The sequence below is a fragment of the Schistocerca serialis genome, chromosome 6 (genome assembly GCF_023864345.2).
Source record: "Schistocerca serialis cubense isolate TAMUIC-IGC-003099 chromosome 6, iqSchSeri2.2, whole genome shotgun sequence".
Classification (NCBI taxonomy): domain Eukaryota; kingdom Metazoa; phylum Arthropoda; class Insecta; order Orthoptera; family Acrididae; genus Schistocerca; species Schistocerca serialis.
The window spans coordinates 359,565,357-359,580,747 of record NC_064643.1 but is presented as its reverse complement, the minus strand read 5'-3'; the positions used below and the strand labels follow the sequence as shown (position 1 = coordinate 359,580,747).

The window sequence follows — 15,391 nt, the reverse complement described above, 5'->3', positions numbered from 1 at the left end:
TCTACAAACTGCAACTACTTTGTCATTACTACTTCCCTTTCCAAGATGTCTACTTCAGTTTGTAGTTCCCTGATGTTCTGATTAACTGCCTCTTCTGTAGCTGTGGCATACCACTTTACTTCTCCAGTCAGTTTTTGTAGTTGTCATGTGCTGTTTAGTATGTCCTCCTCTAAATTTGCAATCTGTGTTGTGTGCCAATCACTCACAAGTTTTTTCCCTTTTCCCCACTGCTTAATCTCTTCTGTTGTATTGCTCACTCTTCGAATGTCCTCCTGAGCAGCAGTGCCAAATATTGTTGTCATAAGCTGACCCCCAGCATTCATCCAATCCCTCTTCCTTTTCACGATTGCGGAATGACCTCCAGTATCTGGGTCATCTCACTCCTTAATTTCTCGTATGCTCCACTAACTTTGAGTATCCCATGCCTTTCCATTCCCTGAAAAAATTTGTTGAATGCTACTTCCAGTCTTCTCATCTCATTACACTTTTCCAGTATCACCAAGTAATGATTGGTGATTGCTATGTCTTCCTGCTTGGCGAACGGCACTCCACCTTCCAGGTGCTGGTTCCATAAAGCTTCCACCATGATGAAGATTGGTAGTCACACTATGAACAGCATCATCTTGCCTTCTCTGCATGTCACCTATGGGCAGGAAGTCTTATCACCTTCCTCTCCCTTGAATTCATTGCTGCCCCACAGCTGCTTATACTCATTACACCAAATCTATAGATAACCTAAAATCATTAAATGACTTTCTCCCAATCTTTAATCCCTACAGGTTCCTCGTTCACATTCCATGGACAACCTCTTGTTTATCATCAGATACCTTTCTCCTCAGTCTCCTTTTCCGGTCTACATTTCCCATTCCTGGAATAACTTCTGGACTCCTGTGAAAAGGTTTCAACCGCCCTACATGCTCAGTTGTCATTCTCTTCAGCATTGAATCGTGACATTTACTGGCGACATAGTCTCTACCACTTTTGGTGTGGCCACTGATACTTTGCAAAAAACTTCTTTGTCTTTTCCTTTGGTGTACATGAAGTTGATAGCACCACCCACTGACCAACCTTATATAGTGGCATTCTTGCTGTATGGCCCACAGCTTCTTCCTGTTTTCAGTGCTTGTGTATTTGCCTTCCTTACTGTAGTCCAGATTCCCCTAATCACTCAGGCAAATTCCTTAACAGGCTCTCCAGTCTTCCCTTTCTTTGTTTTCGATATGTCTAATGGCAATGGCATTTTATGACCATGTAATACTTCATACTGTGTTCGTATGCTGTTTTGAGTTGTAGGCGGAGATGACATACTTCAAATAGATATCCCAGCTGGTGTGTTGTAAGTCAACATAGTAACTAAGTGTCTTCCCAATTGTCCTATGCACTCTTTCCGTTCTTCCATTGGCTCATGGGCAGGGAGCACTCATCCTCAACTTCTTCACATTCATTAACTTACAAAAATTTCTTGAATAGATCTCACCTGAAGTTTGATCCCTGGTCTGCTACTATTGTCTCAAGCACTCCAAATTTCAGTACCCAATTATTCACAAGTGCTTGTGTCACTCTTGCTGCCTGCTGATTTGGCATCATGACCATTTATACATATCTTGAAAAATGATGTATGATTGTGAGTACTTACTTACTCCGTACGGATGTTTTATTAAATGAACCTAAAACATTAATCCCAAGAAATTTGAATGGTGCCAATGCTTCAGTTAACCTCCGCAACGGTGCTCTTGTTTGACACAAATCCACTCCCTGTGCGCAGTGTGCAACTCCGCACATACTGGCTTACGTCCATCTTCCTATTCCTCCACCAATATCTTTCTGCTACTCCTCTGTTGGGAGACGTGCAACCTTCGTGACCTGCTAGTATGTGATCATGACCTTCTTGTAGCACTCTATTCCTTTGCTTCGTTGGTACCGCTACCTTGGTCCCAACTTGTTTTTCTCTGCATAGTAACCCATCCTGGACCCTAAACTGTGACTGCTTAAAATACTGCTTACATTCATCATCCACCCTCTGAGCAGTTTGTCATTCCTTATGCTCATTACCTCCAATATGTAATACTGCTACTTTTCTACTTAAGCCATCTGCATTTCTGTGCTTCTTCCCAGGTTGACGCGTGACTTCAAAATAAAATTCACTTAGTATTACTGCCCATCGCTTCAGCCTTCTAAAAAAATCCTATAACCACAACAGCCGTTTTAATCCCACGTGATCTGTTATTGCTGTAAATTTTTTATCATACGGATAACATTTGAAATAGGTGATTCCATAAATAAGGCTTAACATCTCTTTCCCCATTGTGGAATAATTTCTTTCTGCAAAATTTGGTTGTCTTGATGCGTAAGCTGTGGGATGTTCCACACCTTCTTCCTCTTGTGACAACACTCAGCCAAGTGCACGGTTTAATGCATCGCATGATAAAACAAATTTTCTATTAAAATCCAGACATACCAATATCAGACTTGATGTTAAAGCTTCTTTTAGCTCCTCAAAGGCATGATCGCACTCTTCTGACCACACAAATTTAGTACCCTTTTCTAACAACTGTGTCAATCATAGGGCAATATCCACAAATCCTTTCATGAACCAGCAGTAATAGTTCACGACTCCTAACAATGATTGCAACTGCTTTACAGATTCTGGTACAGGAAATTCACGTACAACTCAAATTAATCTCAGGTTTGTATTAACCCTATCTTCACTTATGACATGACCTAGGTATGCTACCTCTCCCATAACAAAATGACACTTTTTTGTACTCACATTTAACTTTGCTGCTTAGGAATACTTCCCTTAATCTCTGCATATGCTGTTCCATGTCACTCCCAAAGACAATTATGTCTTAGAGATATATGAGGCCTTGCTGTGGTTTTAAATCTCGGAGTACTCCATCCAACACTCTCTGAAGTGTTGCAGGTGCATTTTTTGATCCTAATGGCATTCTTCTGAATTGTTACGGTGCCAAAAATACTGTTTTGCATCACTCCTGTGATGCAACCTGCATCTGGTGATAACCCCTCTTCAAATCCATTGTTGAAAAATAGTTGCATTGCCCTAAATGATCCAACTGGTTCTGTAAGATTTGCCAAAGGGTAGGCATCCGTTACGATTTTTCGCGTTTAGGTATCTACATTTTCGTGTTCTGTCCGTTGATTTTTTTGGCATGACAACTATTCCTGCACCCCATACGCTATTACTTCTTCAATTATTCCCTCTTTCAGCTGTTGATTGATAAATTCCTCCAAAATTGGTTGTAAGTACATTGGTATTCTATATTGTTTGCGGTAGACTGGTGATTCGTTTCCCGTTGGTATGCAGTACTGTGTAATATGCATAACTGATAACGACCCTTTTGGAAACAATAAATCCTTAAATTCCAAAAGTCATTTTTCCACCTGTTCCCTATTGCTTGCCTCTAGGTGCTTCACTTTTCCTCAGAATGCAGTTTCAATGGCATTCAGCGACAGTCCATGGCTGTCACCCCTCATGTTTGATTCTTCTTTCTCCAGGATACAGGGCTGCTCTAGGTGGTGGTAGGAAGATGCATAGGACAAGTCTTGCAACGGAGATGGTCACATCCTCTGCCTACGCCTATTCATCCTAATTGATAATTTGGTCGTAGTCATGCTGATTTAAGAGGCCAAACAGTGTTTACATCAAGCTCATCCTAGAACTGTGCTCGGCGGGCGTACCCGCGCCCCGCGGGCGCAAGGCAGTGTAGTTCAGCGCCCCGTCCGCGACCGTGTGTTGCTAGTGTCGTCATAGGAGCGAGAGAGAGCTGCGGAACGAGTGAGATCTCACAGAACTGCTCTGCGCTGGACTGTCCCGCGGTCAGATCCAATGTAAACAAAATAACAGAGGAAGCACAGCTCTGTAAAAGTGGTCCATGAGCGGTAAAACAAGCAAACCATTTACTGTTGAGGTAACAACTAGTGTTCATGTGGCAGAATTACTGCGCAAAGCTTTAGAAAACAATATCCAAAACAAGAATTGAAGAACAACTTAGTAGTTTTATGACGCACAGGTTGATTCTACTAGTACTGCACATGCACACTCATCATATGTACAATAGGCATCTTCTGGAAGATGCATCAGTTTCTTAAATGAACTAGTCACAAATATTCTATTTTAGAAATAATTTTATGTAAGGGAAATAGAGTCTCATTCCTACTGTTAGTAGCTACAAGTAAATATTTTTTGGTGTACTTTGTGCTACATCTTTTTGTATCCCTTTTCAGAGTTTAGAAATCGGATGCTTAGTTTGCTGTTTTGTACGTAATAATTTTAACTGATGCAGTTTGAAAACTTGTTAAAAAATAGAAGTAACATTATAAAGCTCTTTGATTCCTACAGTCAACATTGTTAAAGAAGACAATTAACATTTTTTTTTTCTTTATCGAAGAAATGATTTTGTCTAGGTTTGGTACAATATTCCGTGAGACTGCTAACCTCAAAGAATTAGTCAAATTTTTATTGCCGAGTAATGAACGGTTCTTGGTTTTAGCAAGCTTTAACAGAGAGAAAAAGCGCTCACAAATATATGTGGAACCAAACATTGACAGAACTTTGGCCGTGTGCTTGTGCAAAAGAGGATATTTCTCTCGTGGAAGACAACTGTAAAAGGCATCCAGAGTTTTATACATAAGAAAGCGGTCCTTCAGGCAGATATCGCACTGCAGGTCAATCAGCTCTAGTTAAAGCTCTTGTAAGAGGTCCTCTGCCAAAAGAGAAAACGGGCAAACAAATATATCTAAGGCTGGCTGAAGCCCACTTATCTCCAAGAATCTGTTTTCAAACTGTTCTTGTAATTCGAAAATGATTTGAAAATAATCTGAAAAATCTACATCTTCTTTAACGCTGTATAGTGCAGGAAAGTGACAACAACTCTTATCGCACAACTGTTTTTCCCACAAAATAAGATTTTTTTGAAATGCTTGAATCGTCTGCACTAAATCAACAACAGAGTGATTTTCGCCTTGAAGTGAAATATTCGAAGTATTTAAATGACCACTAAGGTCACTCAAAGAAGCCAAATTCGCCATCCACATAGGATCACAAAGTAATTCTTCTGGACGTTCTTTCATTTCCAAAACGGTATTTATTTCGCCTCTCAAGGAGAAAAACTGATGACACCTTTCCTCTGCTCAGCCATCTTATTGCGGCGTGGTAGGGGATGTCAGGGTATTCCGCTTCAATATCAGCCAGAAATTCTTTAAATTGGCGATGTGTGAGTCCATGCGATCGAAGATAATTAACCGTTCGAAGAACTGTGTCCATAACATATTTTATGTTGACAATCTTCGTGCAAAGTGCCTCCTGGTGTATCAGACAGTGGACTGCTGCGAATAAGGAACAGCCAACTTCAGCCATTTTTGACCTGACAAAACTCATAAATTCAGTGCATATCCGTCGTAGTGCAGGGGCTCCATCTGTTGTTACACTGGTCAGGCGTTCCCATTTTAAACCCATTAACTCTAACACGTTTTCCACGGCTAGAAAAATATCCAAACCCGTGGTTGTGTCTTTTAGTGGTATAAGCCTGAGAAATTCTTCTGTGACACGCAGATTGCCGTCGTCACCTCGAACGAATATGAGATACGTCTGCAACGTCCGCGGACTCGTCAAGAACAATAGAAAATGAAATGAAGTTTGCCGCTCTCTTCATTAATTGCTGTTTCATTTCTGAGGCCATATCTTCGACTCGGTGAGCAACAGTTTGAGGCGAAAGGGCTATAACATACAATTAATTTTCGTCCACGAGACTCAGAGGGCCATAGACACGGGTTCCCAGGTAGATGCCGTGTTTCTTGACTTCCGCAAGGCGTTCGATACAGTTCCCCACAGTCGTTTAATGAACAAAGTAAGAGCATTTGGACTATCAGACCAATTGTGTGATTGGATTGAAGAGTTCCTAGATAACAGAATGCAGCATGTCATTCTCAATGGAGAGAAGTCTTCCAAAGTAAGAGTGAGTTCAGGTGTGCCGCAGGGGAGTGTCGTAGGATCGTTGCTATTCACAATATACATAAATGACCTTGTGGATGACATCGGAAGTTCACTGAGGCTTTTTGCGGATGTTGTTGTTGTTGTTGTTGTTGTTGTGGTGGTCTTCAGTCCTGAGACTGGTTTGATGCAGCTCTCCATGCTACTCTATCCTGTGCAAGCTTCTTCATCTCCCAGTACCTACTGCAACCTACATCCTTCTGAATCTGCTTATTGTATTCATTTCTTGGTCTCCCTCTACGATTTTTACCCTCCATGCTGCCCTCCAATACTAAATTGGTGATCCCTTGATGCCTCAGAACATTTCCTACCAACCGATCCCTTTCTTCTAGTCAAGTTGTGCCACAAACTTCTCTTCTCCCTAATCCTATTCAACACCTCCTCATTAGTTATGTGATCTACCCATCTGTGCTGTAGTATATCGAGAGGTTGTAACAATGGAAAATTGTACTGAAATGCAGGAGGATCTGCAGGGAATTGACGCATGGTGCAGGGAATGGCAATTGAATCTCAATGTAGACAAGTGTAATGTGCTGTGAATACTTAGAAAGAAATATCCCATATCATTTAGCTACAATATAGCAGGTTAGCAACTGGAAGCAGTTAATTCCATAAATTATCTGGGAGTGCGCATTAGGAGTGATTTAAAATGGAATGATCGTATAAAGCTGATCGTTGGTAAAGCAGATGCCAGACTGAGATTCATTGGAAGAATCCTAAGGAAATGCAATCCGAAAACAAAGGAAGTAGGTTACAGTACGCTTGTTCGCCCACTGCTTGAATACTGCTCAGCAGTGTGGGATCCGTACCAGATAGGTTTGATAGAAGAGATAGAGAAGATCCAACGGAGAGCAGTGCGCTTCATTACAGGATCATTTAGTAATCACAAAAGCATTACGGAGATGATAGATAAACTCCAGTGGAAGACTCTGCAGGAGAGACGCTCAGTAGCTCGGTACAGGCTTTTGTTGAAGTTTCGAGGACATGCCTTCACCAAGGAGTCAAGCAGTATATTGCTCCCTCCTACATATATATCGCGAAGAGACCATGAGGATAAAATCAGAGATAAGAGCCCACACAGAGGCATACCGACAGTCCTTCTTTCCACGAGCAATACGAGACTGGAATAGAAGGGAGAACTGATAAAGGTACTCAAGGTACCCTCCGCCACAAACCGTCAGGTGGCTTGAGGAGTATGGATGTAGATGTAGATCTTGTTTTTTAAAACACTTTTATCATTTTAACAATTGTTTCATTCATCGAAACTCAAATAAAAAACTAACAATGAAAGATTGGTTTAAGGTGCGTTTTCCCCCAGTTCCTCCAAAGAGCAGCCTTAGGCGCTATCCAGGACAGCGAAATGTGATCGCAAAATAAATTTTTATATATTGGAATATCTGCGTTTTGATTAATTTAATATATAGATCAAACTACAACATATGTTTTCCCATCCATAAAAACACAAATATACAAAAACAAAGAATGACTCTTAATGACACTTTGCTGCCCGAGACAGCGTTTGTGACGGCTTTTCAGAAAGTGGAAAAAAATAACGCACCTGAAACTTTTTCGGGTATCTGAGCGACGCGATTTAATGCAAATCAAATATAAAAATTAACCGAAAAGAAATGTTCCTTGTTGCTGACAATCTGATATTCGATAACTGGCACGTTGCTAAGTGACAGATTATAAAATATACTTTTATTTATCATCTTTATAAATTATAAAGAGTCATAAGAAACACTTACTTCACTGTAAGGCTGCTTGAAATTTTCTTTCAGTTCTTCAAGCTTTGACTGGCGTTCCTCTTGCGACAAATTTTCAAACTGATATTTGTGACAGGTATTAAAGTGCCGTTCAATCGAGTACTTTTTTAAATACATGAGGTTCTGATGTCATACTAAACATTTGGCATGATTTTTGACAGCAGTACAAAGGAAATTAATTTCCCACTCGGGTTTAAATAGTGCGGACGCACCGCTCCTCTTTCTTTTTGTCTGCTGCTGTTGACCATCCATCTCAATCCACAGTAGCCTTATGTCTGTTGCTTTGTGTCTCTTTTGGCCACTGCCGTCGCATACAGGGGCATGGTGAGGTGCGGCGGGTGAACTGCATTGCCAGCTAAGCCACATGGCTCGGTCACTGTGGCAACATCCGAATTCGCCCGGGGTGCCGGCCGCGGGCGATCGCGGGCACTAGCGCCCCGGGGGCACAGTTTGCACAAGCCTGGTTTACATAATAGCTGGTATATGACATCTCATTTCACAGGTGGCTCTCCCTTTGGTAGTGTGTGTTTTGCCAGTTACAGGGCTGCTATAGTTGGTGGCAGGAGGGTGCATATGGCAAGTCTTGCAGTGGGGACGGTCACAGAGGTAGAGCCATAGGGTAGGGAGATGGGTGCAGAAGGAGCATAGGGTGTCACAAGAAACTTGCGAGGATTGGGAGGGCAACAGAAAGCTATTGTGGGTGTGTGATGGACAAAATTTCAGACAGAATGGATCTCATTTCAGGCCATGATTTTAGGAAGTCACTGCCCTGTCAAAGTAGCTGTGATTAGTACACTTCAGACCAGGATAACACTGATCACCAGTGATGTGCTCTGAAGTTGGTTTTTGGGGGCATCAGCAGTACCAGGATTGGATGCGATGGCCCCGGAAATCTGCTTTTGAACTAGGTTGGTGGAGTAATTACATACAGTGAAGGCTAAGATGGCACAATCTCTACACATTGTTTAAATTGAACAGTTTCCCAGCCAAAAGTGTATATCCACTAATCCTAATGGTATGACATCTTTATTCCTCACTCCACACAATCTGTACTGTGGTGGGTCACATTGCAGACGTTTCACTAGGTCACTACAGGTGACCGACACATGCACCCCTATGTCCAATAATATCATGTAACCATTTTTTCCTACTATTGCTCTTATCACACAATCCACCTCTGCATATGATTTCGTAGCATCGAGTCTTACTGGGAATGACCTTAAGTGGGCCTGGGGTTCCTGTTGGTATGTAACACCTTATTCTTGTCTGGTCCTGTGCTTCTAAAACTATTACTTCCTCTTACTTTATTCACATCACCCTGTGGCTGGTGACACTGCCTGCTTACATATCCCATCTATCTACCTGAAACATTTTATATTAGCTGCAAACACTGTCCTTTTACCCTGCATTCCAGTCAACAAATTGATTTCCCCACACCCTATAGCTAAGCGTACTGTTGTGCACAAATCCATTGGACCTCCTGCCCATTCATGTCTTGACATTTTCACATGCAATCCTCTTAAAAGAATCATTGAGTGTGCTCTGCTCAGATTCTTGCAAAATAATTTCATTGACTGGGGCATCCTTTTCTGTTTCATAGATATGTCCATTAATTTTTCTTATCCAATCCACAAATTTTTCCACAGTTTCTGTATTTCTCTTAGTTATACCCATAATTATTCCCTATAGTGTCTGGTGCTGATCCGTTTCATATATCTCTGAATTAACCTGTCTTTAAATTCTTCAAATGTTGCGGCTCCCTTAAGAGCTTCTGTATACGTACGTAAGTTTTAGCTTTCCCTTTTAGTTTCAATTTTGCAACACTCAGTAATTCCTTATCAGAGCAACCTTCCATCTCAGATTTCCAAGGTCTCCCATAAAGGCTTGTACATTATTGGTTGCCTTACTAGAAAAAGGAGCAATTAAACTTGCGACTGACAAATCTACATTCTGCTGTGACAACTGCGATTCTACCATCCCGTGAAGTTCTGTATTGTCTGCTGTTAATTGTGCTACCTTTTCTAACAATATGCACACTGCTTCCGGATTTGACACACCTTTTTGTTCTGGTTCTGTCGAAGCTTTGTCCATGACAACACTCATTTTGGGGACTAGAATTCACAATACAGGAAAAAAATACATTAATTTAATTCTTATGTCTAATAATGAGCCATCGCAACTTCCAGCATTGCCTAGCCCTATGCCCCTGTGTTACATGTGTAACATTTTACTGCAGCTGATTCTGTACATGGTGCTTAGTGGCCGTCAAGGTTAGACTGTGCACATCTAACAGCACTAACCAATCACAACTTCCATTATCTCTAAAACTAGACAAACCCACAGTTCTCTAATGGCAATAAAATCTCCTTTACAAAATTGCATGACCGTCGAATCTTTTTTCCGTGATCAAAATGCTGTCAAAATTTTTTGCACTCACCATACCGTAGACTGTAGGTTCAGACATTGCTCTAAGGAGGTTATGTCAGTGATGTGGCACCAGTGTTCGATGACCCATAGATTGTCACCCATGGAGAGTGAATTGAGACATCAGGACAACAGTAGATTTGTTCAATTAATTTCTTTATTCTGGCTCTTGGTCATAGTACATCAGGAACAGCTTGGTGGAGAGGTCCAGTTGCCTCTCATGTGAAACGATAGACGTCCAGCATTGGTAACAGCACAAAGAGTGGGTCCGAGTGTGGCACCATTCGAATGCCGTCATCAGTGACATCTCCTGCTGCTCCTAGGTACTGATGACAATGCGGCAGCGCAGCTGGCGTTACTGCAGAGGCAGCCATGGCCTCCCTCCGGTGAGCGGGCGGCTCTGCTCTGTCGGTGGCTGCTCTTGTGACTGAGGGCAGGCTGTCACGTCTTGTGGTCAAACAGCTTGTACTGCATTAAGGGATGTTACTCCAGATGTCACAGGCTTGTGTTGTAAGGTGTGATGCTGAGACAAGAATATTTTAGTACACAAATGGCTGAGTACTTACATACTCCAGACTATGTTTGTAGAGGGCTTAAGACACGTACTCCAAACAATTCTGTGGTGAAAAGTGAGCAAAGGCTTCCACCCTTCTGCTAGAGTATCGTAGTATTAGCTATTACTGTACCATGTCCAGCTGCCACTGTTTTGCAATGGCTGTCAGCTGTGTTTTGCTTTGCAGTGTGTAACATCCTTGCCTTCATGCAAATGGCTCTGTTGCAGTTCACTTTCACTCTGGCATACTTTTTGATGGAATACAGTTGATATGCTTCAATAGCATAAAAAAAGAAACCAAAATTAACAATATAGGAAAAAAGATGGATTGTGATTCACTATAAAGGTAACATGCTGAGCTGCAGACTGACACAATGAAAAGACTGTTACCATTTAGCTTTCAGCCAAAATCTTCTTCAGAAAAGGAAAAACACACACACAAAAAACCAAGGTCACTTCACACAAACATGACCGCTGTCTTCGGCAGCTTAGACCAGAATGGGCAGACAACAGTAATGACAGCACAGATATTTTTAATGCACTGAAACCGTAAAGACCCTAACTTCAAAATCATATATTACAGCAAACAGACAAAGATGTTTTGAGGATAACTTTTACACCTGTTTTCTGCTAATTTACTCTGGTGTGTAAAACTTACGCATGAGAATAACTCTAACATGGTGCATGACTTCCAAGTAATGTAACTTGCTGAAGCGTGGACCTTATGTAGAGAGAACTGCTACAGTATAATACAGAAGATGACTGAATGAAATCCTCAATGAGATGAATAGCTGTGACACTTTTTTACACTGAAGTCACTGTGATTCGTAATGGTTTCCTGGACATTACAGAATGTGGGACATGGTTATTAATAAGATCACCAAAGATGGTTATGAGTGCTCTGCACTCAGGAACAATAACAAAGTATACTTAAGTAAATTTATAGTCTTGTAGGTACTGATCGTGAAATATATTGTCTCATCTTCCATTTTTATTACAGATATTATGATGATGTGCCACTAGTTCAGTTCGAGTTTTTGGATGAAGGTAAGTGCGAGTTCATATCAAATTGCATGCAGATACCTAGTTTAATATAGTTTTTTACATATTGAATATGGTTGGTTACAAAGTGTGACAGTATAGTTTGTACAGATAATACCAACATCATTGCTTGGCACTCTTATCATCACTCTTCCTGCTGTTCATTTCATCTACTGGTCCTGCATATCCTCATTTAATATTAGCTATCATTAGATGTTTCCACAAATGCAGACATCCACAGTAGTGCTGACTTTGCAGATTAAAGCTAGTGCCAATGTTGATATCTATTAATATACATACCCATGTATATTCACAACATTTACTTTATGTTTTAAAGCTGAAAAGATAGTGATGCTTTGATATTTTTCGCTAGTTTTGCATTACAAGTAACCAGTAACAATAATCATTATTATTATCTAAGTCATTATTATTACCCTTTTATAAAGGAGTGCTGGTACATTGACTTCAAAGCACAGTATTATGGATGGTATATACATTGTTGACATCTGCAAAGTCTGCATATGATCACATTGTGATCTTCCTGATTTTTCTGCACAATTACATATACATCCTTTTTTCTATTGTAGCAGCAGCTGCCTTACATCTGAGCCATAACTATTTCAGTTACATTAACAGAGGACACTTATGTAATTACTGAAAGCTGCCACAAAGTGGACTGAAAGCTGCTCTAGGATGTTCCATCTTTTAATATTCATTTCATGGTCTGTGTACTATTTGTTTCATGCATGGTATAAGCAATATTCTGTAAAAGATTGAAGATTCTATTAAAGTTTCACATAAAATATTTTGAAGTATGCAGTGCAGTGGCTATTACATTGAGAAGTATAGCACATTAACGTGATTTAACATTGTGATGAATTAACATAAATATGACAAATGAATTATATGGCTTACATTTAACAGTATTTGAGATGTGACTACATCTTTTAACACAACTTATCTTAACTACCCAGTGTTGAAAAAATACTCTGCAGAAAATTTTGCATTATGATATTTAAGTAAATATGATAGAAAGTGTTAACTTGGGGAACATATGAGAATAAAACAGTATGTTGTATTAAAATGTGCAGATGATTAGCCTCTATGTTTTTAGTCAATAGAATGGGAATTATAAGTTTAAACTTCAGCAGTAGAACACTTAGGCCAGGTGCATGCATACCTACTGGGAAAACTGCAGCATACAGTGGTTTACGATATTTAATGCCATGGACATGCGTGTCTGGTTACGGGACGTTAGATGTGGATAGCATTTTTTTGTCTGTACTAACTTCTCACTATAATTCATTTTGCTCAGTTTTTTTTATTGAGTTGTTGTCTAGCAACATGTTGCTCATTGTGAGTTCATTACCCAATAACATACTTGATAAGGTACCGATGTGGTCATTGTATTCATGTGAAAATCACTTTAAAACTGCTGGGTAGCAGAGCTCAGTTATTAAGGTCACTAATAGTTTGGAATGGTTGTAGCTTATCATCCATTCCATTCTGTAATTTCTGCTACTGTAGCTTATTCACGTATCATGCGAGGAAGCATGAGGTTTGAAGTACTGAACATAATATAAAAAAAAATTAACACTTTGAACCCTTTTCTCTTCCCACTTGGTACTTCTCTGTGAACTGGCTAATTGAGAACTGCACTTACATTACTGACAAAATACAGAAATGTTATAGAATTATTATTGTCATGCCATTTAAAAGGGAAATGTAAGTGCATTACAGGAAGATGAGTTTCTTTTAGTATATACACTATCTTATCAAAAGTATCCAGTCACTTATTAGATGGTATTAATGTGGAGTGTGTCCACCCTTCACCTTTGTAATGATGTTAAATCTGCTAGGGCCACTTTCAGTGAGACGTCTGAATGACTGTGGAGGAATGACAGCCCATTCTTCCTCAAAAAACTAGAGAAGGTGAGTTCAGATGGGAACTGTGGACAGACCAGTCAATTTCTGGATTCTTGTCCATAAACTATTGCCTCATAGATGCTTCTTTATGACAGGATGTGTTGTCATGCCAATAAACTCATTCATAATCTCCAAAATGTTCCTCTACTGTATGCAGTTCACAGTTCTGTAAAATGTGTTGCTATCCTTCCTCATTTATCATTTTCTTAAGCATAATAAGGGTACCATATCCTAAGCATGGAAAACGCCTCCATACTTCACTGTTGCCACTACATAGGATGGTGGGTAACTTTCTGCAAGTTTTCGCCAAACCCTAGCCATTCCCTCAGTTTGCCAAAGGGTATAGCATGATTCATCACTGCAAATCACTTGTTTTTGTCATCCACTGTCTAGTGGCATCACTCTTTACACCACCTCTACTGTCACTTAGAGCTGGCTACAGTAATTTGTGGGTTATGAGAAGTAGTTCATCCATTGTACCCAATTCCTTTCAACTACCTGTGCACAGTTATTGTAATAACTAGGCTGCTGGCAGCACTAAGAAACTCACAAATGATTCGTTCCACTGATGTTATTCAATTTTTATAGCCATCCACCACAGTGCATCCGTTCCCTGTCTGTCAGTACATGTAGCCTGCCAGGTCTTGGTTTACAGTTGCACCTCACAATCACATCACCAACAGTTGACTGGGCAGCTTAAGAAGGGTTGAAATTTCCCTGACTGGTTTGTTACATAGGTCACACCAAATGACTATTCCATGTTCAAAGTTACTGAGCTCTCCTGACCAACTCATTCTACTGACAACACAGTACACACCACCTCTTTTTATGCTGGTGGAGCTGCCTCCCCTGACATCTAGTGGTCAATTCCAAGTTACATAGTTTCCCAGATAAACAGTTGACATTATTAACTCATTAAAACACTGAGAATTTGAAGAAAAAAAATTTTACATGCTCTTTCTCTTGAGTGGTGCTATTATTATTTTGCCACAAAACAGTTCAGCAAAGTTAAAACTACTTGTATGAAACTGAGAACATTTTCTGTGTAATTTCGGTGTTGTAATCCTGGAAGAACTGTGGGACATGTAGATGTCATTGCAGTCCTTGCACCATATCTACTCAACTTCCTGTTGCACTTACCCATCTTCTCTTTCTTTTCTTCCCCTTCTGTACAAACCTAGCAGTAGCAAAATGTGTTGGCCTTTCTGTAAGAGGTTGAACATTATCTGGAAAGTTATGTGCATATTTTGTATCAGTTTGGGTAGACAAAGTAGGTTACTGTTGAAAAATATGTCTTCCCTTTTCAGCCAATAGTCTGCTACGGGTACATTTCTCCCCTCTTTTCTTTTTATAAGATAAACTATTAACAGTATTAATAATTGAGAAAACTGCTTTTTCTGGAGTTTAAGTATTCTGGGCAGTTGGGAATAGCCATGGTGCTGATCCACTGTTAACAATGGTTTTGTTCTTACTGTAGTCAGTGATTACATCTGGCTTCAGGATTTCTGCTGATATTCCTCCGTGGGCCTCCTGAAATTGCAGTGCTTGTAGCTTTATGCAAACACTAATGTTCTTGTTCCATTTCCCTGCCTTACTTCTGCAGCCAGAACCATCACACATACTTTTGTCTGAAAACTGTCAATCTTTATTGTTTCTCATCCTGGATTTCTG

The 15,391-nt window shown here is 40.2% G+C and overlaps 1 protein-coding gene across 1 annotated transcript in view; it reads left to right on the top strand.

Moving 5' to 3' along the window:
- LOC126484567 (rho guanine nucleotide exchange factor 18) overlaps positions 1–15,391 on the top strand; it is a 637,896-nt gene that overhangs the window by 452,746 nt on the left and 169,759 nt on the right. The window contains exon 15 of the mRNA XM_050108129.1: positions 11,754–11,800. Coding sequence (XP_049964086.1) covers positions 11,754–11,800 — 47 coding nt within the window. The remainder of the gene's footprint in view (positions 1–11,753; positions 11,801–15,391) is intronic.